This window comes from Gavia stellata, chromosome 11, assembly GCF_030936135.1.
Source record: "Gavia stellata isolate bGavSte3 chromosome 11, bGavSte3.hap2, whole genome shotgun sequence".
Classification (NCBI taxonomy): domain Eukaryota; kingdom Metazoa; phylum Chordata; class Aves; order Gaviiformes; family Gaviidae; genus Gavia; species Gavia stellata.
The window spans coordinates 24,584,661-24,608,724 of record NC_082604.1 but is presented as its reverse complement, the minus strand read 5'-3'; the positions used below and the strand labels follow the sequence as shown (position 1 = coordinate 24,608,724).

At 47.6% G+C, this 24,064-nt stretch overlaps 1 protein-coding gene across 2 annotated transcripts in view; it reads right to left on the bottom strand.

Moving 5' to 3' along the window:
- The window catches only part of TNIK (TRAF2 and NCK interacting kinase), a 166,246-nt gene that overhangs the window by 57,543 nt on the left and 84,639 nt on the right, over positions 1–24,064 (bottom strand). For both annotated transcript variants that reach the window (XM_059822433.1, XM_059822432.1), the window contains exons 3-7: positions 19,125–19,181; positions 16,064–16,189; positions 7,604–7,714; positions 5,138–5,228; positions 3,636–3,766 (exon numbers count right to left, since the gene is read on the bottom strand). In XM_059822433.1, the coding sequence (XP_059678416.1) occupies positions 3,636–3,766; positions 5,138–5,228; positions 7,604–7,714; positions 16,064–16,189; positions 19,125–19,181 (516 nt within the window). The remainder of the gene's footprint in view (positions 1–3,635; positions 3,767–5,137; positions 5,229–7,603; positions 7,715–16,063; positions 16,190–19,124; positions 19,182–24,064) is intronic.

The following is a 24,064-nucleotide window of genomic DNA, read 5'->3' as shown; positions in this document are numbered from 1 at the left end:
CCAGAGAGCAGTGCTGAGCCCCCCTCCAGCGCCTCCTCCCCACCCCACCATCACTGATGAGCTGCGGCTGCACCTCTAGGTCTGGTAACGAGCCCCAAAGGATGGCTCGGCTCTCCCGGACAGCAGCGGTGGCAGAGACAGTACGTGCCCGGAAAGAGAAAATGAGCACCTTCCCTAAACGGCACTGCCGCAACTTGATTTTTTGGCAGAAGGCGGCTAATTCATTATTCTGGACACCGTGTACAGGGCTGCTAATGATTCACCACCCAGCACCCCCTGCATCGGGAACAGGACCCAGACTACTTTTGGTGCCTTCATCTCAAGCGCAGCCTCTGACACATCTCCAGGGGGGTGGAGAGACCTGCTTGAGATGGGAGGGTGGCAACAGCAAGGGCAGAAGCGGCAGGCGCACAGGGGACCAGAACAAGCCTGATGCTATGTAGCTGCACCTGACGTTTGCTGGAGACCAGCTAAACTCTGGTTAGCACGTCAAAACCAGTAAATGTTGTAAATAGGTACATCTCAGGGTGGAAGGGATGGACTCTGCCTTCCACCCTTCCTCCTGCACCCCCAGCTCTCACATCTTACTCTCCCTTTGCCCTGCTCTCTGCCATGTCCCTGCAGTCCCACTTCACTTCTCTCCTCTCCGTTTCAAGAGCTGGCCTTTCCAAACCGCCTCAAGCCTCTAAACCTGAAATTTAGAGAGTAAATCCCAGAAAGGTTGTTTTTCCCAGCACAGAGCCCCAAAGCTCAGCCAGAGCTAGAGAGAGCCTCAAGGGACCACAAGCACCTTCTCACATACTCCATCCAGGAAAGACAACTTGGATTTTCAATTTCAAGGCACTTTTCCTCATTTTTAACTCAAGTTCTCCCCTAACAAATGCCATCCTTGCTACACATTTTTGTACCTGCTTAAAAATTCTCTCTCAAATCTTATTTCCAGCCCTTTCGCAGGACAGTCTCATCCATTCTTTGCTTCTGGTCAGCTGGGATTTCTGCCGCATACTTAATTATCGCAGTCTTTCCACATGATTCAGCACACATGACCCCTTCCCTTTGGGTTGCCGCTGAACTCCTTCCAAATTCCTAGTGTGTCTTTCCATATCGAGGTGCCCAGTATTATATGCAAGATGCCAAGTGATCTTAAAGCCAGAGCAATATAGAAAGGGATTATCACCTCCCTAAGTCTCCCAGAGAAAGCAGAAAACTCAGCGGGAAGCACGCATTTTATAATGATCTGGAATTCAGGGTTTTTTTATGTGTGGGGCTTTTATTTTTGAGACTGAAAAGCTTTTCAGTCCACCCAGCAAAAGGACGCTGTGCTAATATACTTGCGTTGTCTTGACTTGGGAAGGGAAGCAAGCTTCCTTTTCTCCCCCCGCTTTTGATTTTAAGCTTATTGACAAGATGCCTCTAAAGAAAAAAGGAAGACCGGCTGGGGGAAAAAACCAACAAATAACCTCAATAATGTGGGATATCTATTTGTTCTTGTTTAAAGTGATTTATTTTTGTGAGGAGGTATTTACTGCCTCCTTCCATAGATTACACAGGCGTCTCTTTCTGGCTAAGAAAACAGTGAGATCAGAGGCTTTTTGTCCAACAGATTAAGCCAGCGAGGATTCCTTTTTTCACCCTATAAATCTCATCTTTTGTATTCATTATTTTAAGCCAGTCGGCTAAACCTGAGAGCATCTGATTTGCATTCCTTTAAAAAAAAAAAAAACCCACCAAGTCATTTACATTTTTTTTTCTCCCCACTTCAAAGCAAGAGCATCAGGTGCAGGGATGTGATCCGGGGTACGGACTAACGTCCAGTGGCTCCCACATCACCACGAGCTCCGAAAACACCCTGCAGTGAGTGTGTCGGCAGCAATCAGCCTTCTGTTTCATACCCCCAGCCAAGGGAAAATGGTCAATGCCAACTTCAGAGACGCAAGCGCCCGGCTTGTTATGAGCGTTTGATCCCCGGGGACAATAGAGGGATTCTGGTCCTGGAGCTTGTGCATCACTCAACGGCATATTAAGTGCCCTAGTTATTCTGGAAAGAGAAAAAACCTCAAGGATTTCTGAGGGTAGAAAGTAGCCTATGAAGATATCAGTCCTTTTTTTAAAAAAATAATAATAAAAAGCAGCTGTGATTAATTAGAGCGTTGCACCATCAGAGCCAGGCGGCTGTCAGCAGAGAAGCGGCGAGAGCAGCTAGCGCGGGCTGCAGCCCGGCTACGAAGCGCTGCCATCAGCAGAGTCGAGGAAACGCCTGTTGTAATTGGTTAATCAAAGAGTATTAAGTAATTGCAGATTAAAGTATTTCTACATGTCCTTATCATTAACGATTTATGTAACCCGGAGTCTGAACTCAGACTGGTGAGCTGCTCTCTGGAAAACCATCAGTTCAAAAGTTGACTGATGCACTTAAATAGCTGCAATACCAAAGCATCGCTTGCTTACTTAAAATTCTTCACCTCTCAAAAACTTCTCTGAGCGATCGGTAATTGCACCCCGAATCGTACCACGGTGGTGGGCTGTTGCGCTGTTATATCGTAGTGTCCCACTGCTAGAAAGCAGCTACCCAGCTCCACACCAGAGGGTCTCAAAGTCCTTTTTACCTTGTAAAGTGACCTCTCAGCATGCACATGAACAAGGTAGAGCAAGCTTTACATATGTCTCAGCTTCTCCCCCAAAAGCCCAGGTGTCAGTGTCCTGCTCTGCTCTCTGGACACACCCAGTGAACCTTAGGTGGTCTGGAGCTAGAAATCCAAGTTCTGGATGCTTCAAAACACCAAGAGACAAAAACCAAGGGACATTTCTACAGATGGGTGTCCAGAAACTTGCAGTAAGGCAGAAACAGGACAAAATACATTAAGCTCTCCTTGCTTTCAACATCAGGCCTCGCTATAGTCTGAATGGGCAGGTGGGACTCATCATCCTCCTGCGGACCTGTTGCGTGGCACGGGGCTCTGCGCCACTTTATAACTCAGCAGCAAAGTTGTGCTGCCACTGATCCAAAAATAAACTTCAAACAGACGAGAGAGACATGTGAAAAGTAGGACAGTCCCCCAACCGTCCGATTGTGGGGCAGTCTTCAGATCTCCCTGCGAATACCAGCCTGCAGGCCAGAAGATGTGATTTTGCCCTTTCTAAACCTGACCCGACTTCTCTCCAGAGTAAATAGAGCAAATACAGTATGTTTGACTGTAGTATTTAAACACGCAGCACTGAAAAGCAGGCTAGCAGGTAGGAAGCCTCAGTCTGACACCTTTCTCAGCACAGGGAAGACTTCTTCCCAGTAAATCTGGATATGTGAATGGCACAACAAAGATTCACGTTGGACCTGAATTGGCATCTCAAAATCCAACAGCCAGAAAGCCGGAGGAGACTACGCCACCTGTCAACGTATTTTGCAAAGCTGCAAGAATATACCAAATTCCTGAGTGCTCAAGTTCATGGTACTGGGGCATAAAATCTGAGATCACACCAAGCACCTTCTTCAGATGCTTGTGATCACAACTCTCATTGCAAGCACCGATAAGCGCTGCTTTAATTCCTTGCCTACGTTATTTGTGAACGTGCTAGACTTTGCAAATATCATATCTGTAATGACACACAAAAGAGTAGGAAGATGCTCGTGTAGGTACCTTGAAGTCATAAGTGGCATCGGGATTTTCATCGCAGGCAATGACCTCAGGGGCCATCCAGTAAGGCGTTCCAATGAAGGTGTTTCTCCTGCCCACCGTTCTGTCCAGCTGAGCGCTGACACCAAAATCCACTGTGGATCAGAGAGACAAGAGGGCATTGTAAGGCCGGAGACAACCCGAGCAACTCTTCCGTTGACTGTAAAACTTTAAATTCATTCAGACCAACTTCTCTGCACAGTCTGGAGAGAAAGACGGGGCCAGAGACATTCCTGTTCAATCTCTGCTGGTATCAACAGAGGTCAATCAAGGACAAACCTGATCATCTGATGTCCAGGTTTTGTAAGAAACCCTGTGCCTTTTCCTCCTTGCCAGGAGGCAGTGAAAAGAAATAACAGCTCCTCATACTAATGAGAAACAGGGTTAGCAACATGAATAAGCAGCAGCCTTTGTTCTATGCTTTCTCATTTGAATTAAAGCCTGCCAAATATTGGTAGAAGCCTCATTTTTCTCCCTAAATTCTTGCTGGAAATGGCAGAAATGCAAAAGACTTAAGGAACTAAGGGCCAAGGACAAAGGCCCATAGGGAAATGTCAAGCAGAGAGCTGCAAAATGAAGCAAAAACTGATGAAACCAAATCAATGAGCGAATACTCTATGGTCCACTAAGTTCACTTTGCGCAATACAGTGGTTGGAGATTTGCCCTGGAGAATTTCCCCTTGGAGGGGAATCTTCACCAGCATAAAGCCAAACAAGCTGGTGGTGCCATCTGTTAAGCTGGGGTTTTATTCTGCTGTAAAGAGAGAGGAGAGACATGGGAAAACAAGGCTTGCACCTCACTTTACCAGTGTAAGGGATCTTTCATCACTAGCATAAATTAAAACGCACAAAGACAGCCTGAATAACATTGGTGCTGGACAACTGAGGATATCAGCAGATCATCTCTGCTGATCTGCTGTCTTCCAGATGATCTTCAAGTGAATGTCTGGTCTTCTCCAGCTGCTGACTAACATCGCATATGAAATTCAGAGTAGTTCTTGCAAATTAAGCTCTCTCCAACAGGTTGGCTTGGGAAAAAAAATCTGGATTATGTGACATTAAATTGACTGGACTACGATCCTGTAGGATACTACTATGAAGGTGTGAGGGAACAGCCTTTGATAATGGTTGGTGATACACAGAGGCCAGTTTTCAGTCCAGGTAATGAAAAAATGGTCTTGATTGCTTAACCTGTATCTGATGGCCGAGCTGCCCCAACTACCTGTCTGAACAGAAACACAACTGCAAGTACATCTTTGCATGCAGAACTTGGCCATCAACCACCGGCAGTTTATTGCAAGGCACTTGGTCAACACCCAAGGTCACGTTATTGAGGCTGGCACAAGAAAAAACACACAGTAGCTCGTAGCATCCATCCCCTTTCTCCAAGTCATGTGCAAGTCAGTTTTGCTGCTCCTCTCCACCCAGCGCACTTGCAGTTTCCAAGAGCTCTAACCCACTCTTACCTAGTTTAACTTCTGCATTTTCCGTCAGCAATACATTCTGTCCCTTGATGTCTCGATGAATTACTTTATGCTGGTGTAGATGACTCAAGCCCTAGAGAATTCAGAGAAAGGTTAGAGGAGTCCAAGTTCAAAGCATGTTATTTTCTGACATTCCTCCTGAACCAATTATGCTCCAGAAATGAAAGATTCACAGTTGGAGTTAAGCACTTGAGAGCGCTTTTGTTTATCATGTGTTCAAAATACTGTCCTGTGTCGCACGCTGGGAGGACATGCCCGGCAAGCGAGGCGCCCGCCGACGGGCTATATGTGCGGCAGTGGGTGCTCTCCATAGCAGGAGTTGGGAACCATCAATTCTCTAGGGATTAAACCAACCTTTCCGTTTCTGGAGGAACTCATATTAACCCAAATTCCTCCGTATCGCTAGACATATTTTCCCCCATATGCTCCCTTGCCTTAGGGAGCCATTTCTGTGGCAGGAACAATAGAATGGTTTTGTCTCCTTTCTGTATTTCCATCATCCAGAAACTGAATAAAACAATTCTCTTGTTATATCGGTCCAATATACTTCAATATACTGATAAGCTTGTATTAAAAAAAGCTACCACGCAATACAAATATTATAACTTGCACATATCCCTAATGGAGATATAGCTCAAATTAAAAGCCTGTCTCAAAGGCTAAAGGTAAACTAGCTTTTCTGTTGTGCTTTTTTATTAGCTCATTAATTTCTTTTTGCAACCTACGTTTTTATTTCATTCACTTATTATTTCAGTTTCAAAGTAACATCCACCTATATTGCCAGCTTAGTAAAAATATGGATTACTTCAAAAACTAATTTTGCATTAGGTTTACATTTCACATGAAACATTCATATTTGAGGAAGAAAATAATTTCTGCTATCACTACTGGTAGTTATTAGTCATTTTACGCTCGTTACCTTGGGACAACACTGCGGAACAGATTGGATCTGTATGGGAGCCCTTTTTTAGCCATGTTATACCTGATTAGAGGCACCTTTGTGCACTGGAGGCAAAGCAAAAATTTCGTTGAATTTCAAAAAATCCTTTAACAGCGCAAGATCGAGCCTCGTGTTAGAATTACAACTGCTCCTGGGCGTCTGAACCAAGAATGAGCCACCTTCTGCAGCACGAAACCTTCACCTGAAACCTTACGGAGGTCACCAACCAACCGCCCCAACGCGCGGCCAAAACGCGAGCGACGACACGCAACGGTGGCCCTGGGACATGAGTCAGTGGCTGGGTTCCGACTCGCTGCCAGGGTCTATTTTAAGAAGTAGGCTCACAGAGCTCAGACACTTAAAATAAGCCTGTGTAACTGTGGTGTCCTGGCACTGAAAACAGCGTCCGTACGACAACTGATTAGCTGCAGCACCAGCGTCTTCTGCACATCATGTTGATGCAGACGGTGGCATTCAGGGTCAACAGAGAAGTGCTGTGTCACCCCTGGACACCAGCGGCAGCCTCCGCAGCAGTGTCAGACACCTCCTTTCGGAGCAGTCATTTTGCCTCATTTTCTTTCATAGAATCATAGAATCGTTTAGGTTAAGACCTTTAAGATCATCGAGTCCAACCGCAAACCCAACACTGCCAAGCCCACCACTAAACCACGTCCCTAAGCGCCTCATCCACACGTCTTTTAAATACCTCCAGGGATACTGACTCAACCACTTCCCTGGGCGGCCCATTCCAATGCTTGACAACCCTTTCAGTGAAGAAATTTTTCCTAATATCCAGCCTAAACCTCCCCTGGCGCAACTTGAGGCCATTTCCTCTTGTCCTATCACTTGAATGGCTCTTCTCCAGGTTTCCTTCACATGCCTGGTATTTCTGTTTTCTCCTGAACAAAACCTCGGTTCACAGAGCGATAGATTTTAACGTTGGGCAACCGTTACAATCACATCATCTGACCTGAGCTGGGCAAAATGCAAGCAAGCCTTTGCTGAAGCTGCCATCTCCTAGTAGATGAAACTCTGGCACGGCCCATTTTAAGACATTTCAGTCAAACTTTTATCTTGTGGGTATAAAAGCTGCAGCATCCTCATTAAAGCCAGAGACATGTGGATTTAATAAAACCTGGGGTGCTTTTTAATCATGAAGATTCTTCCCACTGACTTTATTAGTCCTCACCTTTCTGTTAATTGAAAATGTACTTCTAATGTAAATAAATCTTTGCCCTGTTAATACTAAAGGAAATTATATTTCTGTTGAAGGAAAAAGAGGGTTAAAAGTCAGGGAACTAACAGAGCTAAAGGGCATTAAATAGGGCTTATTTATTATGCATCATACAAGCACATGAATCATTCATACCTACGGGCACCAAAGAGGCTCCAGCCCATGGCAGCGCAGCAGCCACGACGCCTGCAGAGCCAAAGGCTTTCCACACCCCCCGAGCACCGAGTGCGATACTCCAACAACCCCCAACATTTAGCTCCCTCTGGACACGTACCCGTAAAATCTCTCTGCAGATGTAGGCGATCCACTCCTCCTTCAAGGTGTTCCCCTTCGTGTTCTTGATGAGGTCGGTGACAGAGCCCGCGCCACAGAACTCCATCACCAGCTGCCAAACGGAACAAAAATGCAATTACTGCAACGACTCTGACAGCATCTTCCAGGCTGCCCGGCTCCAGGGTAGGACCCCAGTGCTGGCAACACAGCTGTGGGGCCACCGCAGTGCTATGCAGAGCTCCCAGGACATAATTGTGAACCTATCAGCTTTTCATCCATGTGGGTTTCGTTATAAAAATGAAACAATAAAAGGCTGGAAGGCTTGAAAGGTTTGTTGCTCTTCAGAAGCATGGGAACAAGAAACAGGAATCAGTCCAGTGCTGAAAATCAGCAGAGGAAATTGGAAACCTTGAAATCTCAGATCCCACCATTACACACCCTACTTTATACTTAAAATCAATGTTTAGTATCCATATTTGGTATCAACAGCAATACAAGTAAAACTCTACCTCTTGCATATAAGTTCTCCAACTGTGAAAACGTGAAGGCAACAAGCCAGATGTTTGAAAGCTTCCTACAAGCTTAAAAAACAGGTATACTTTAAAATTTTTTTTTTTTACGGGGAGGTCTTTGCTTTTGACCACCTTTTTGAGCAGGGAACCCTCCTTGAGGGGAAGCTTGTCGTGCAGCTGCAGCTGGAGTCCTCCTGCTTGGGTTGGTTCAAATGAGAGTGGGCACCACCACCTGCACCACTTACAAGGTTTCGTAATATCAAATATAGAAGTACAATGATCTAACCCAGGCCCAGACCTAATCTTGTCATTGAGCAACTGTGAAACAAACCTTTTAAAAATAGCACGGGATATGAGCCTGCTCCCAGGGACATCACGGATCCCCAGGGCGTGCAGGAGCTGTCAGTGTGCTCCAGAAAGCGAGCACAGCCCGCGTATGCAACAAGCCTCCTCCAAGACCTGTAGAAGTGTTTCCCTCAGATGTGAAACCATATTTCCAATTAGATCAGCTTGCTACTAAAAGATATTCCCTTACGTGTCATGCCTTGCCGGATTCTTCAATGAGCTTGTTTAAAGTTTCTTATCACGTGAAGCTTACAGAGCATTTAATGTTCTCCAAGCAAGTGACATCACTTTATTCAAAGCATGGGCCAAGAGGAGACGAGAAAGAAACAGCAGAAGGGTTACTTCTAACCAGATTGCTGAAACACGGTGATTTAAAAGACTATCATAAATAAATGATCATAAAATCCAGAGTACTGCTGGAAACTTTCAGGTTAAATAAAATACTTGAGCAGACTATGCCTTAGTTGGCTTTGACCATGCTCCTATCTTTAGTTTTGATGTTAACTTTCTCTCCTCTTCCTAAACTGGCAGTTGAAAAATTCTTTATACATCCCTCTTAGGTCAGGAAACTGGCTTCAAGAAATAGATGCGTGACTAGCCAAAGTGCAAAGGCAAGGAACGCTGCTGCAGCCCTTGCAGCTCTTCCACCCCATCAGGAGACCAGCAATCCAGCTGGGTCACTGGGACACAGCCTAAGTCATGGGTTACTCATTGCTCACCGAACGGGGAATAATGGAACAACTGCTTTCAAAGCTGCTTTTCCTCTCTTTCTTCCCTTTGGCCGATTGACACATGGGGAATATCGGCCTCTGCATGTGTTTCTGATTAAATGAATGTTTGGGATACCACGGCAGCAAGCATGGAAAGGAAAACCCTGGATAGCTGAGCCAGCCACAAACACTTTCCAACCCAAAAGGCTGTCCTCTCCATGGAAATTCATCCACAGGCTTTCACCAGGGTTTGGAGCAGGAGGAAGAGGAAGGGCATGCTATTTTATGTATGGCAATCACAATGCTTAAAAGAAGATGGAAGAAATCCCATTAAAAGTACACAGTGCATCCATTAATTTGCCAGATTATCTTTATGGAGCTGACAGTTCACTCAGTCCTCTATCCTGTCCCTGATTTCCATAGAGCAAAGATTAATTTTGTGCCAGACAGTGAATAATACGGCCACCTGCTGATGTATCCCAAATCTGCAATTGTGAAATGTCCTGGAGATTAAAGAAAAAAAAAAAAAACAGAGAGAGAGGGAAAGAGAAAGACAATCCTAAGAGGAGTGTTTCCAGCTCGGTTTTTTAAGAGCTGCACAGTCCCGTAACATCCATAGGAAACTACCCAGCACCAGCAGATCTCTGGCAGTACCAGCAGGCTCCGGGACCAGCTGGGCAGGGGCCGGGGGGGCTCAGCAGCGCGCACGTGCTGCTAACAGTAAGGCACTTCCCGAAAGCTCTGCCCCGAGTTCTCCATGAAAACGAGCAGCAAAAAGATGACGAGGCTGCCCGAGTATCTGTGTCCGCCACGGAGAGGTGACGGACGCCCGATGTGAAAACCCACCGTTTCCAGAAGGTTTGGCTGGAACAGGAGGAAAGCTGGCTGCTGCGGCGCTTAGCGGCACTGCGATCCCCTTACGCTTTTATAGATTCCTTTGCTCCTCAGACGGAAGGATGCCACAGAAGTCCCAACTACAGCTCACACCATGCAGCCTCCGAAGAGAAGGGAAACAGATGATGGCTAAGGAGTCCCACCGACCTGCCAGGTGAGACCTCACCCACACACTGTGTGTCCTGCGGGGCGATGGAGCCCAAGAGTGGTAAATGCACACTGGAGCAGCTACACGAAGATGATCAGCTCTACTGAGAGGACCTGAGGACTTGTTCAGCCAGCGAGGAGATGGGTGGCTATGGGATACGCATGCATACTGTCAACAGTATGGACAGGTAAGCACCGGAGAGGGAGAAGAACAAGGTAGATACTGGCATAATATCAATATTCACCCTATGGGTAGCGTTAGGTTGGAAACCAACAAACACCCTTCCAGGGGAAAAGAAAAGGGAACAAAAGTTCCAGCCGATTTTAAGACAGAGCTTAGTATACTCAGGAAAGGCTTCAAAGGGCACTTACACTAAGATACTTTCTTACCCATGTCTCTAGGTGAGTGCTTTGCCCTGCACACACTTGCATCATTACCAATCTTGTTAAAGGATGAAGTCATGATGGAGTAAGACAATAAGCTTGAAACGCAGATTTAATTTTTGTTAACCATAATTAAAATTATCATCAAGATGGGGTAAAGGTAAGATCATCTTCTGAAATTTAATTTGCAAGTCCATTTATTGAGGAAGTATTTTTAAATACAGTTCATTTAGCATTTACTTAGCTCTTCATATCAGAGTGACAGCAAACTTCATAAGCAAGGCAAATTCAGAAGCAGCAGCTGTAAATCTCTGCGTTCTGCTGTCTCACAATTTTTTTGTTTAATGAGCCTTTGCAGCTTTCAGATCAACCACCACCTTCCCCAGTTTGGGAATGGTGAGTAAGACATCTCTTCCCACTGCCACTGTACACTACCCGGAAGGGCTCAAACCTGAGCATCCCCAGTACAGAAACCCCAATTCAGCTGATGGTGAACCACTCCAGCTTGTCCAGAGGAACCCCCAAAATCATCCAGCTCCTCTATTCTGCAAGCCAAATCCTTCTGCGTTCCTATTCCTCACCCCACAAACAATTCGATTTCTCTTTTACACAAAACAAGCACACAACGCCCCCAGACTAAATGCTGCTGGAAATCCTTCTTCCTGCTGTGTGTGTAAACAGAACCTGGGTGCAATGCAGCCCCGTATGCCCAGGCCACCAAAGCCTCCCATCCCACCCCACAGCCTGGCTCCCTTGCAAACGGGTCCCTCGTCATACACATCGTGGCACCTGGAGCCAGTGATGGAGCATTAAAAAGAATGCAGAGACCTTCACTTGGTGGATCAGCAAAGCTGATGCCCATTTCAGAAACAGAAATATTGATCGAATTGGTATTAAGCAATGACTAAAATATTCTGTAGCAAAGTAAGCACACATTTTAATTGCCTGTGTCAGTGCTACAGCGGGAGCAGGCTGCGATGCTGCAGCAGCACGCCTGGGTGGGAGCAGCGGGGCCAGCGCTGCTCCACTCTCCCCTCTCCGACGGCAGCATCAAACTGCTCTTGCACGCGTTCACAAATAAGTGACTCGTCTGGTTGCACCCTGCCCACACTTCCCTGCGCTTCCAGGCCAGCCAAACAATTCCTGCCCCTTAGGGAGCCGGCGAGCAGCTGCCGCCACGGGTCCTGAGCAGGCTGAGAGCTTTGGGCTTAGGGACGGAGCAGTCGGAGCTGGGCTCTCAGTCTTGCAGTGGTTACAGCACTGACATAGCTTTGAAGAGGAGTGAGAATGAAATAGCGTTGGCTTACTCAGCCAGACAGCAGCAGAAAGTCTCTCCGCTAACCCCAGGCTCTCGGTCGGGGGCCGGAGGAGCAGCCCCGCTCCCCCTGCACTATCCTGGGACTGCAGGGCTTGGAGGGACTAGAATTACAGCTCAACTCAAAACCGTCCCCTCTCAAATGTTTAATGATTTAATTCCTGTGATGCAAGGTATCAGCAACTGCCCAAAAATATTATTCAGCGCCTATAAGCAGATTAAGAGCAATCCTACTCTGAGCAGCACAGGTGCAAGCCAGTGCTTTGATGGCTTGTGCTCCATTTTCAATGGAGCCTCGCTGCCCCCATTTTTGCTCTCCAGATCCCCAGCGTGACCCTGTTCATACCACCCGGCAGTGATTCAAAGGGCCCCTACAGCTTGACACGGTGAAAAAGCGCATTGCAACTACGCGGTGACAGCCCTGAGCGTTGCAAGGCTGCAGCGGTGCCATCCTGACTTAGCCTCCGGCCTTAAATCACCCCAATTCCTTCTTTCCCAAAACTGCCCCGGATTACCCGCTGCAGAGGATGCACCGGAGGCCACCCCACGGTGCTCGCCACGAGCAGGTATTTGGCAACCTGCCTATTAGTAATTTTTCCCCCCTTCGTGGCAGATGCAGCTCCGGGCGCAGGCAGGGTTGCCATGGCAGCCATCCATCGGCAGCCAGCGCCGCTGGTCCCCGGGGACCGCGACGGGCAGGCTCTGCCCTGGGTGGGCTCTGCCCTGGGCTGCCACCAGCCGCACTCCGCAAACCCCCCTCCGCCCCACAGCCGGTGCCGCTGCCCACGCGTGGCACAGTTTCTCCGTTAATGGCTTCAGTGGACCGTGGACGGCAAGGACAGGTGACAAACATCCAGCACAGTGGCATCCCTACTGCCCTGCGGATGTATACGGTGTGTTAACGTATGGGAACAAAGTAGAGAGCTTACAACTTCCAGCAGCTGTCGGGGTGGGCGATACGCTGGGGAGGGGGTCCTTTGGGATGGGGTTGCCTCCTCCAGCAAGTTCGTATTTCCTAATGAACGCCCCATATTCTACCGCAAAAAAAAAAACCAAACCAAAAAATCTCAAAACACGCCACTCCTGCCTCCCGGGTTACATGCAGCTTGGCAACCTATACCTTAGATCTGAGATGTGCAAGGGGAATTTAATGAGTTTAACTCCGAGAAGCAGCAGTTAACTGATAAACTGGGTCCTCACCGCCCCCCAGGTCATTTCCCCGGTTTCTGCAGCCCGCCCTCTCTTTGCCCCCTTGCACCACAGGCTCCCCCGGCCAGGACCTCCTTGTCTCCGTTAGAGATAGGTACAATCCCTTCCAAAGGGCCACGGCACCCCCAGAAAGGAACACTCTATCCGACATAGGAATAAGCCTACCTCCAATTTTATTTTTTTTTGAATGTTCCCCAAAGGTTGTCCCTATGACTTCTACTTCCTTTTTTTCTTAATGTATAAGATTTGTGATGCACATCTCCATTGTCATCTGCTAAAATATCCTCCATGCAGTTCTTTAATTTCAGGAAAACTCACTTGTTTAGTATGCTCATCTTTCAGGGCCAGTGGCTGCTATCAAATGGAGCAGCAGCACCGAAAGACCTGCTCATCACCGCGGCAGAAACGATGACAATACTTCATGTCAGAAGCCTGCCGTGTTTCCGAGAGATCTTAATCTCCACTGAAAGAGCTCCCTGTTTTTTATTTCCATATCAGCCTCCTGAATGTCGATAAAAAGAATTACTTGGGCATTATCAGAAACCATTTTATTTCAACAAAGGGCCAATGAAAAATAAACAAGCCTTTATCTGTGTGGCAAGACTGATAGAGTTCGCGCAAGTCCTAATTCAATCAGATCCTGAAACAACAGCTATTTAACACAGCGACACCAGCACACCTCTCCGCCGTGGCCGGGGAGCTTTCCCGTGAATACCTTCACCAGCCCCAGCACTGGGCATAGATTTACAAAAACCTCACACCCCAGCACTCTTCAATGCAAGGAAAGCAGCTTTTGCAACAATTTTTTTTCCACTAGCCCATGAGAAAGGCCCCAAAATTGAGAGGAGAGGTAGCTGGTCTGGAAGTAAATTCAGATTATCTACTCTGCCCTTCCCAGTGGTCAAGAGACAAGCAGCACAGCTTGGGTGATGAAGACCTCCCCTTGCACGGCTGGGTGACCTGCTGGGGGGAAAGCCCAGGTTCTCCTCCTGACTTTGGCCATCTGAAGGTGATCGAGCACGTACAGCATCCTCTGCAGTTTCATGATGATGAGGATTTGATGAAAGAGCCTCTCAATCCAAGGGGTTTTCTACTGAGCTTCTCCTTTTTGGACATTTGGGCTGCTCTGGATGGGCAAATCATTTAAAAAACATTACTTTATTAACACTTGTGTATGCCAAGAGCTCTTTGCACTGGAGCTGGAGGAAAGAGAAATAACGAACCCTCTTCCCTGGTCAGACTGTGCTAACCCCAGACCCAAGCAGCGTAAGGGCACTGGGCAGAGTCCAGCTCCGGGGAGGGCTTCTCTCACTTTTCAGGGCTTTGGCACACAGTTGGTGGAGATTTTCCACCCCTCCCAGGCACTCCAGCAGCACAAGGGGAAGTGTTGTGGGTTGGTTTTCTATTTTACTTTTTTTTAAAAACAGATTATAAACCAGCTAAAGCCAAATGGAATTTCACGGGATGAAAAGGCATTTCTCAGCTTGACAGCTTTCTCCCCGCTGAATCCCAGGCCAGCTGCGAAGAACATGTTTTTTAAGAGTTCCCACCAAAAATAACTCCAACACCCAAGTAAGAAAAGCCCCTGGAGCCCAAGCCCCCAAGCCTTCCCAATAATTCAGCGTATCAGAAAGTCTCGGGTAACAAAGCAGGGCAGAAGCCCATCGGCTCCTTTTGTGTCCGAGGTGACATGGAGGAATGTCCTCCAAACCCCCTGGTTCCCACAGCCATGCTCTGGCATGCGGACACGGGGGCAAACAGCTGAAGCCACTGAACCTTTTGCTAAAACAAAGCCTAGATTATACAGAAACTAAAGGAAAGAGCGTTCTGCTGCTCGTCAGCATCTCCACAGCCGCCCAGACGGACCACGGAAATTTGTTACCCCTGAAAAATTAGGCTCTAGCGATCTTGTTCAGACACAGAAAAACTGTGGAAGCCACCCATGGATAACCCAGAACTGACTGGATTTGCAAGATGTGAGGAAATAAATGCTATTTAGATCACGGGACAAGATCCAGGTTGTTATATTTAAGCTAACTCAAACGCAGCCTTCTCTTCGACGCTGCCCTAATGAAAGCAGGGTCTGCTCTCAAACTGCTGGTCAGACACCCACGGGTGCTGAAGGCTGTTGCTCCACAGACTCAGATCAGCACAGCCGAGCTCAGAATACAGCACGGTAACTTGAATTAATTTTTCGTTTCCCTTACGGCAGCGTCCGGAGCCCCGACCTGCGGTGCCTGCTGCCCTGCCCGGCCCCCGCCAGCATCAGCTGCCAGCGAGGAGGTGGGCTCCGACACTCCGGCTGTCTCCCGAGATAGACGGTGGATTGAAACTCTATCCTCCACGGTCTGGGAATGCCAAATTAATAACCGAGAAGCCACTGACAAGGGAAGCAGCGGGAGGAGGCAGGCAGGGATTTATGGAGAGGCAAAGCAGCTTGCAGCCCTTCAGCAAGACGAGGCGATCTTCACCGAAATGGCTGAACAGCCACAGACCTTCCTGCCTGCCCTTCGCCGTCCCCCTCCCCTTGTTCGCCTGCTCTGGCTCCGCGAAACATTAAGCACGAGCAGCAGGGCCGAGAGCTGGCAGGAATCACGCGCGCCCAGTCTCCATCTTCCAGCAACGCTCCCGGCCCCCTCCGACTGGGTTTTTTTGGGATGCATTTATTTTCATAGGACGGAATAATTTTCAATTGACTATTATAACAAAGAAGTTGTAAATGACAAATCAGAATAAGAACAGTTTTATCATCAGTTTGCAAAGATTTTATGGCAAAATGGAGAAGCGTTTTGCAGCACAGGAAGAGGCTTTTCAAAGCCATGACTTTGAAAAAGACAGATGCAAAATAAGGCTTTTTGCGCAATATAGGTGATGGTAAGAGGACAACACGGAATAAATCATTTGTGTCAAACGTCAGTTAATTTAAAGAAAAGAAAGCAACTTACCCAGAGCTGATCATCCATTCCTGGTGGGTTCTTTTTAATAAAAGCACCATAATATGTAGCGATATTTCGGTGGTGAGAATACTTCTTCAGCATGTTAATCTCTTGTTTGATCTCTTCCTCTTCATCCTGGGATGAGGCAAAAAGAAAAACAAAACCAGAGACACTAAGAGACTGCACTTCACAGGCTCCCATTTCTCTTTGTACATGGGTGAACATCCACGCACCTCACTTCTGACCGACCTCGCCCACGTTTCCTTGCACCATATTTTGCAGCATGGAACTGACACCAGAGCCCTGGGAGCCTGCAGCCTGGACTGGAGACTAATGGGTTAAACTAAAAAAACCCAACTAATGGGGTTAAATTAAAAAGCTAAGATGAGTGAAATTGGAGAAAACGCATGCTTTGCCACATTGCCCATCGCATTTCCGAACCCTGAACTGGACAGATCTTCAGGCGGTGCAGAGATCAGGCGGTTTCCAAACAGTTGAGATCATACTGTCTCCTCCAGAATGGGATCCCGAAGGTGCTGGCAGAGTTTAAGGGCGGGCAGCAGTCCTCTCGCGTGGGTTAACGACCCACCAGCCCCGTGTGCTGCTTCAAACCCTGTGGCACAAGGGGAGCGGAGATCCTGGGAACCTTCCGAGAGGCCGAATACCTGCACGTGCCACAGGCGTGAGCGGGGCTGGCCAAGGGCACTGGTCTGCAGGGTGGGAGCAAGGCAAGGTCTGGCCAGGAGCTGAGCCCTCCCATGAAGATGCGCTCTACATCCAGAGGGCCACCAGTGCCAACCTCCAAGTTTATCTTGGGGAAGAACAGGGAGAGCCTCAGCACCAAAGAGGCTGAGGAACGGGCCCAAATGTTACAAGGAAAACCCGGAGACCATTCTGGAAGACCTTTATCACCTCTTTCCTTCAAGCAGTCAACACAACTTTGCTTGTTTTCATTTGCCCAGGAAACCAGGGAATACAACACTTAGTTTATCAGGCCCCAGAGATTTTTTTTTTTTAATTGAAGCCCTTTGCAACAAAAAAAGCAGCTGGATGCTCAACGGTGCTGGGAGATGATGGCACAATTCAGGGACCGGCTTTAGAAATGACTCCAGCAGTGATTCCCAGGACCGTTCCTGCGGTGGGTGGAGGACACAGCCCTAGATGCGACTTCAGCATCAACAGCTACAAAGCACAGTCAGTCCCCTACCACGTCACAGGTTTGCTCCGTCTTCACTGTGGTCATCACCTGCCCTGCCCAAGCCTGGTCCTGCTCCCCGAGCAGCCTTCTGTTGGTGACGAAGGGCCGGCAGCATCCCTTCAGAGGACATGGAGGTCCTCTGCACCTCAGCTATCCTGTTACCGCCTGCTAGCTGGCTACTTCTCCACCCATGCAATACTGGTGTCACCTGAGGCTGAGAAACCACCACACGGGGTATTCGGTGGGGTAGGGAGAAGTAGAAGAGAGCAGAAGTTCGGTTAGGGGGGTTTTTTAGAGGACTGACTCCAAAAATGCATACATTATATACTAAAAGAAAAATACCTGATGCGTTTTAATATGGCTAAAAGCAGCTTAAGGGGAAAATAATGAAATATCCAAATAACACATCCCATCCCAAATATCTGATTTACTACCTTGGACGCTCAGAGACCCTACCTGAGACCCTGCTTTGAAAGGTAAAGGTTTAGCTCAGGGACATCTTCTTAAAGATGTGGCTAAAAATACTAGTTATTGGGCAGGATCAGATTTGGGCTACTTTTCTCCAACACCTTTGCTTGGAAGTGATGATATTTTAAAACCACTGAACTAAGTGTGGACTCAGATTTAAGCCCCTGTTTGGCTTCAAAGTAATATTCTGATTTCTCAGCTTAAATTTGTTGTAACCTCAGACTTCACCCCATGAGAATCTCACTGCTACTTATGCCATGGGGTTATGCTTGGTGGGTCTGCCCATTCCTTTAGAGCTTTCTTCCCATGAGGACTAGATAAATGGCACTTGTAGATATTGCAAGTAAACAGAAACAAATCTCATTCACATTTATGGACTTATTTCCATGCATCATTTCACCTGTTAGCACAAAAAAGAACCTGGATGAAGGTCCTGTAGATATTAATACCACAACACAACATCTAAGGTATTTAAAAACATACTCCTGAGGCCAGCTGACTGCTTTCTCGGTAAGTCAGCTCCATACGTGCTGAACTCCTGAAAGTTCATTAAAAACATCAGTTCAAAAAATAAGGTGGGTGGATTGGGATAGAGTCCTAAATTTTGAAATGTGTTATTCCAGTAAAAAAAACAAAACAAAACAAAACACATTCTTACTCCCAAACCTGGCATTCTTTATGTAGGCAGGAACTTTGGGAGGTATCATACTGCACTTAAAAAAAAAAAAAATTATTCAACAAAAAGCACTTTCACGTCACCCTCCTAAATGCATCTGTTTTGGTTTTCAGGGATCAGAGCAATTCCACTCATTTTCTCTTTTGTAGCCACTGGGAAATGGCAAAACCATTCTTTCCCCTAAATCCTGTTATTAATTTAATAACTCGTAAATTCTTGGTTCTCTTAGTCTGATACAAGTTTCAAAAGAGCCACGTTTCTGAGACCAGGGTGGTGCATTTTTTCCTCTTTATCAGTAGGATGCACAGGAGTAATTTAACTTGCCTAGTAAAGTTGTTCATAACAATACCTGCACATAGTTTTGGTGAACAAAAGCTTTTCAGTGAAAAACATGGATTTGGAGATACTGAAATGTGTTATGAATACACGATCCTGTTGGTACGATTTTCTTCAGGTTTTATAAACGCATTCAACAGAGCCACTGCTGGAACTGGATGCTGCTTTGTTTCAGCATAAAATTACTTAATCTGTAAAACTCTTCCAGATTTATTTTTCTCACACACATTTATTAAAACCCAAACCTCTTAATGGCACATTTCACATTAAGGCAAAGGGGATTTGCTTCCCAGGAACACAAGCCTTCCACCAACCCCCACATGTTATCACACCCCATCGCCTTTCCCCTCTTATCTGTAATTGAAGGATGCAGGAGGAGGAGGATACATTACCCCGGTGACGTCCATAACCTTAATAGCAGCAAGCTGACCTGTTTTAACATGACGACCCTGCAAAAGAAAAGGGAGACGTTTGTTTGGTTTGCTTGGTGGCAATGTTTTCCTCGCAGTGAACAATATCCTTAAACAATCTCCTCACCCTGGCAGCATCCACGCTTTTTTTTTTTTTTTTTGCTTTTTCAAGAGCATCTTCACAGCAGCCATGATGGGAAAGCGATTCCCTCCCCTTCCTCCTGCCATTACAATTAATTAGTAAAGGGCCTTCAATGCTGTATTTTGCTGGCAAACAAGTGCTGGAAATATCCTTTAATGCTCAGCCATGCAAAAAAACAGCTCGGGGCCTCTCCTGAGCACAGAGCATGACTCGGCTGGAAATGGTCTGCTGGAGCTGCGGTGATGGAAACGTGCTGGCTCGGGTGCCCAACGGCACCGACCTCGGTCGCCTCATCTCTGAGCCCCGGCTCTCACAGACCTGGGGGCTCACCAGGGACTCCAAGCCCGGGGGGCACCATTATACACCCTGTCCATTGACTTAGTTATTTTGCAAAAAGCCTTGGTTAGCAGGCTAGAGAGGTTTTTAAAATCAGATTTGCTTCTTGGCTGTGGAAGTGACCCCATCTTCGGCGCTGGCACAAGCAGGGAGCGTGCATCTAGAGGAGATGCTCGACACCCAGCACGGAAACAGAAACCCCTCGACACATACGGCCCCCTCGGTTTTCAGCAACTGAAAAATTAGCAAATCACTGCAACGAACTGCTTGTTGCATAGTCCTCGGCTACATTAATCCTAATGGAAAAAATGCCTGGAACCGATAGGGAAAACGAAGAGAGCCCAAACTGTTGAGGGGGGTCTTAAAACCAACACAATTGCTATCAAGCCAGCCAATTCCCAGCCTTTCCTCCTCTCCCAAGAAACAGATCACCCAACGTCACAACAAAATTGCTCGTATCAAATCATTCCCCCCTCTCCATTTGAGGGCACGTGCTCTGCTTACAAACCAGGCAGAGTCAGCAGAAAAGATGCTTCTTCTCCAGGAAAACCGGCAGATGCCGATCCCAGCAGGCAAGCCAGGAGGCAAAGGGAAGCATCCCTATTCCCCAGTCACTCCTTGCTACCGGAGCAGCCCAAGGCCACGTCACATGAGATACGGCGTGGAGGACACACAGGGAACGGCAGCTCCTGCCCTGCAGCATTGATAATTAACGCACCAAGGACACAACGAAGAGCAGAGGCTGAGAGGGGACATGCTGCAGCACGGCAGAAACAGGGAAAAATATGAGCTTTTCCTAAATTACAGGCTCCTCTGGCCCCTCAGCAGCGTGCTTGTTGATGAGCTGGGGTTTGTGCCCAGGTTTCCCAGCCCTCCTGCAGGCTGGAGATGATCTTTCACACCATCTCACTTCCAGCACGAACCCCAAATTACCAGACACGGGGACCTCTCCCTGGCCCCTCGGGTTTCCAGGCACGGCGTTGGGGAGCAAACCCACGTGCCGGCTGTGGAGCAAGGCAGCATCATCCTCTCCAAATTTATGACTTCACCAGGAAGCCAATTCACCCACCAGGGCTCCTCGCTCATTTATTAACACAATTTATATGTCCTGAGCAACCGCGTGTTCTAACAACGGAAAAAGAGCTTTATTTTAAAATGTGCAACATAAAAAATAATGGAATAAAACACAGTCCAGTAGCACCGGGCTGTGGTGGAAGCATCCCCTGGATGCGGCTGTTGGGAAGGAGGGGAGCATCGCTAGACACCATCTATTTAGACAACGTGATGTGCAAAACAAATCCTCCCCTCCCTAAATTCATCCTTGTTCGCTTGGCCAGGAAGCCCCCACGCGTACCGACTCTTTAATTAAAGCCAACAGAGCACCAGAGGATGCGCTCGGATGCAACCAGGCATGCTGCATCTTCCATGCAACAGAGGAGGGAGATGGGGAAGCGAGTTGGGGCATTTCAAGTCACGTATTTGCTAGTTATACCCACCTTCATCTGACATGTCACCCCCTCATTTTGTACTGTAAGGAAATGCCCCAGCCTTGCTGCGGTGGAGTGCTGCTGCCTACCCCCGATACCAGTCAAGGGAAAAAGGAGCCCCACATGCCCACACCATCCTTCTCCCAGGGATCTCCCGCCGCCCTCTACACCTCCCAAGTATTTACAGGCGAAGGTAAGATCTTAATATTATGTGAACATTTATCAAAACAAAATAAACCGCTTTGAAATGTATGTTAATGTAAGCCATGAGGGACACTTAGTCATGCAAAAATCAGGCAAAGTAGAACCAATAAGTATTTAGCCTTGGAACTTTAGAACAAAGATGTGCTTTTCGTACACTTTGTTTGCAGCGATGGATTGTTCAGCTTCATCTAGGCAGATTTCCACCTGCAAGCAGGGAAACCGGGCGTCTCCTCACCAGTTACCTGTCCCTGTTAATTCCATATACCTAGTGCTCAGCATTGATACTTGCCATGAATCCATCGTATATAGCTTAGGGAAAAAAGTTGATTTTCACCCTACTGCAAGCATTCTTGGGTTTACAATACAGATACAGACTGGTTGGAGAAAGACACAGAGATCTCAGAGCGATAGATGCAACAGAGGAATAAAATGAGCATCCGACCTGTACACATTAAAAGACGTCGCGCCAGCAACAAGCCCTTTGGCGTTGGCCACCGCCTCCTGCGCATTGGCCGTGCAGAAGTAAGTGCCCGTGCCCAAAGGTCAGGAGCGGGACCGGGAGGAGCCGTGTCCCTGCAGCCTTTCCAGAGGAACCAGGCTGGACCAGGCAGCAGAGCCATTTCTGACAAACCCAAGGCCAGCTGAAACTGGTAATTAATGAGTGGCAAGCGCTAACTTCTCTAGTGTGAACATTGCACTGCTGTTAAGAAGCTACAAATGGGGATTGGGGTAGCAAGACCAAGAAAAGCACCAGAAAACCCCTGTGCAATACGCTTTTGCCTCCTGCATGTCCTCCACCCATCAAAACTTGTTGGCTTTTTCCTTTAAACCATTGCCAGAGCAGGGGCCTCCGCTACAAAACCACACAACGACCGAGCCCAACTCCTGCTCCTGGGGTCGCCTCTGTTCCCCCAACAGCAAAGATGTGGGTCAAAACAGTCAAAACACTCACCTACACAGCATTTCAACAGAAATTCTCTGCTTTTTCAAAATTCCTCAAAGTTTTTGGTGCTCCCGTACGTGGGAGCTCACCCTGGGGATGCTGGAGAGGGTGCAGAAGCCCGGAGGCAAAGCGTGCAGGAAGATGAGACCCTTCCAGGTAAGACAGTCCCTTCTGAGCCTTCAGACCACACCACCACTGACATTTTTGGCAACAGGAGCGAAGGAAGCTGGAGGGGAGCAGCAATCATTGCAGCCACCCTTGCTCCCTGCACCCTCCTTGCCTCCTGCCTGCTTAATAATCTATGCCAACAGCCCTCAGTCGCTGTCTGCCTGCGGAAAAGGAGCTGATCTGCTCTTTAGCAATCTGTAACATTTTGTCTTCTCGCCTTCATTGTCTCCTGGCATTGTTCGGGATCTTTCTGCTTGTTGGTGGCAGATGAGCTGCTTCTAGCTGTTCACCCGTAAGAGGGAGAGATGCAAGAGGACAGGCATCCTCCCAAAGCTCAAGCTGCCACAACATCCCAGCACCCAAAATGTGGTGCCACCAGACCCACCCTGCCATGGGGCACAAACTCCTGCGTGCCACCACCTTTGCTTTGGACATAAGCATGGATTTACTCTCCTCTTCCTTCCTGCTCACACAGGGCGGCAACTGAACCCCCCAGAAGTTCAAGGAGAGGATGGAGAAGAGATTTCCAGGAGGCACTTTCACCACCCCACGTTGGCTGTTCACAGTAAGCACCGCAAGCTTTGAAGGACCACTGCCAGCATCACCTGGGGTCAGCTCCCAGAGGTCTCAAATACACAAATATCCTCCAACACCTCCCTGCTCCTTTCCCCCACGCAGGTTTTGCATCTGGCTACGCGACATCCTGGCTGAACTACAAGATCTGCTTTCATCTTCATAAATACGGCACCGTTACAGATGTCGTGATGGCTGCGACGGCGTAAAACAAACAGAGGAAATCGAAGCTACTAAAGCGGTTTCCCCCCTCTCCAGATTTGCTGTCAAGGTTCACTTGGGTATAAACCCACATTTCAGCCTCAAGATTATTCAAGCGTGAACTTCAAAGCTGCCACAGTTTCTAATTAAACGTCCATCTGAGCATAAATTCATGGTCCTAATTACTCTCAAAATGTTATATCAACTATCGCTAACTTGATAATGTCAAATATTAAGACTAATTTCTGTGAACGAGGCAGGCACCGCAAGTTTTTTCTTCAAAGGTTGTGGTCCTCACACTCCATAAAATGTAATGGACCGGCACATGATGGGAACATTGGTAAACGCCTTCAAACATCAATTGATGCATTCAGGCATTATATTTACTAAATAAACAAACCCTGGCTTCAACATCGGCCTTTGTACATAAAAGCTGCATATCCTGGCCCAAAATCCACGTCCACATTTTAAGGGCAGAAAGAAGATGATTGATTGTTGCTTTTTAAAATGTTGCTTGCACAAGCATGGATTTCACCTTTAAGCAAAAACTGCAATTTCTGTACCCAGAAATGCATCCCATCATATTTACTTAACTTCTGCTGTCTGCTCCTATTCATTCAACAAAATACATGACCCACCGCCTGCTGCAATCGGAACTGTCACTCTCTTGAGAAAGGCAGAGCTCCCATTTCCTTCAGACGGGCAGAGCATCATCTCCTAAACCTCCCAGCCAGGGCAGCCAGCCTCCAACGCGCCGTGCAGGCATAATCCCCACAGCAGGCATTCAAGGGAGTAACCCCGTTGCAGCTCTGACACTTTGAAGCAAAACACTTGGGATCCAGCCATTTTGTAAAGCCCTTAGTCAGGC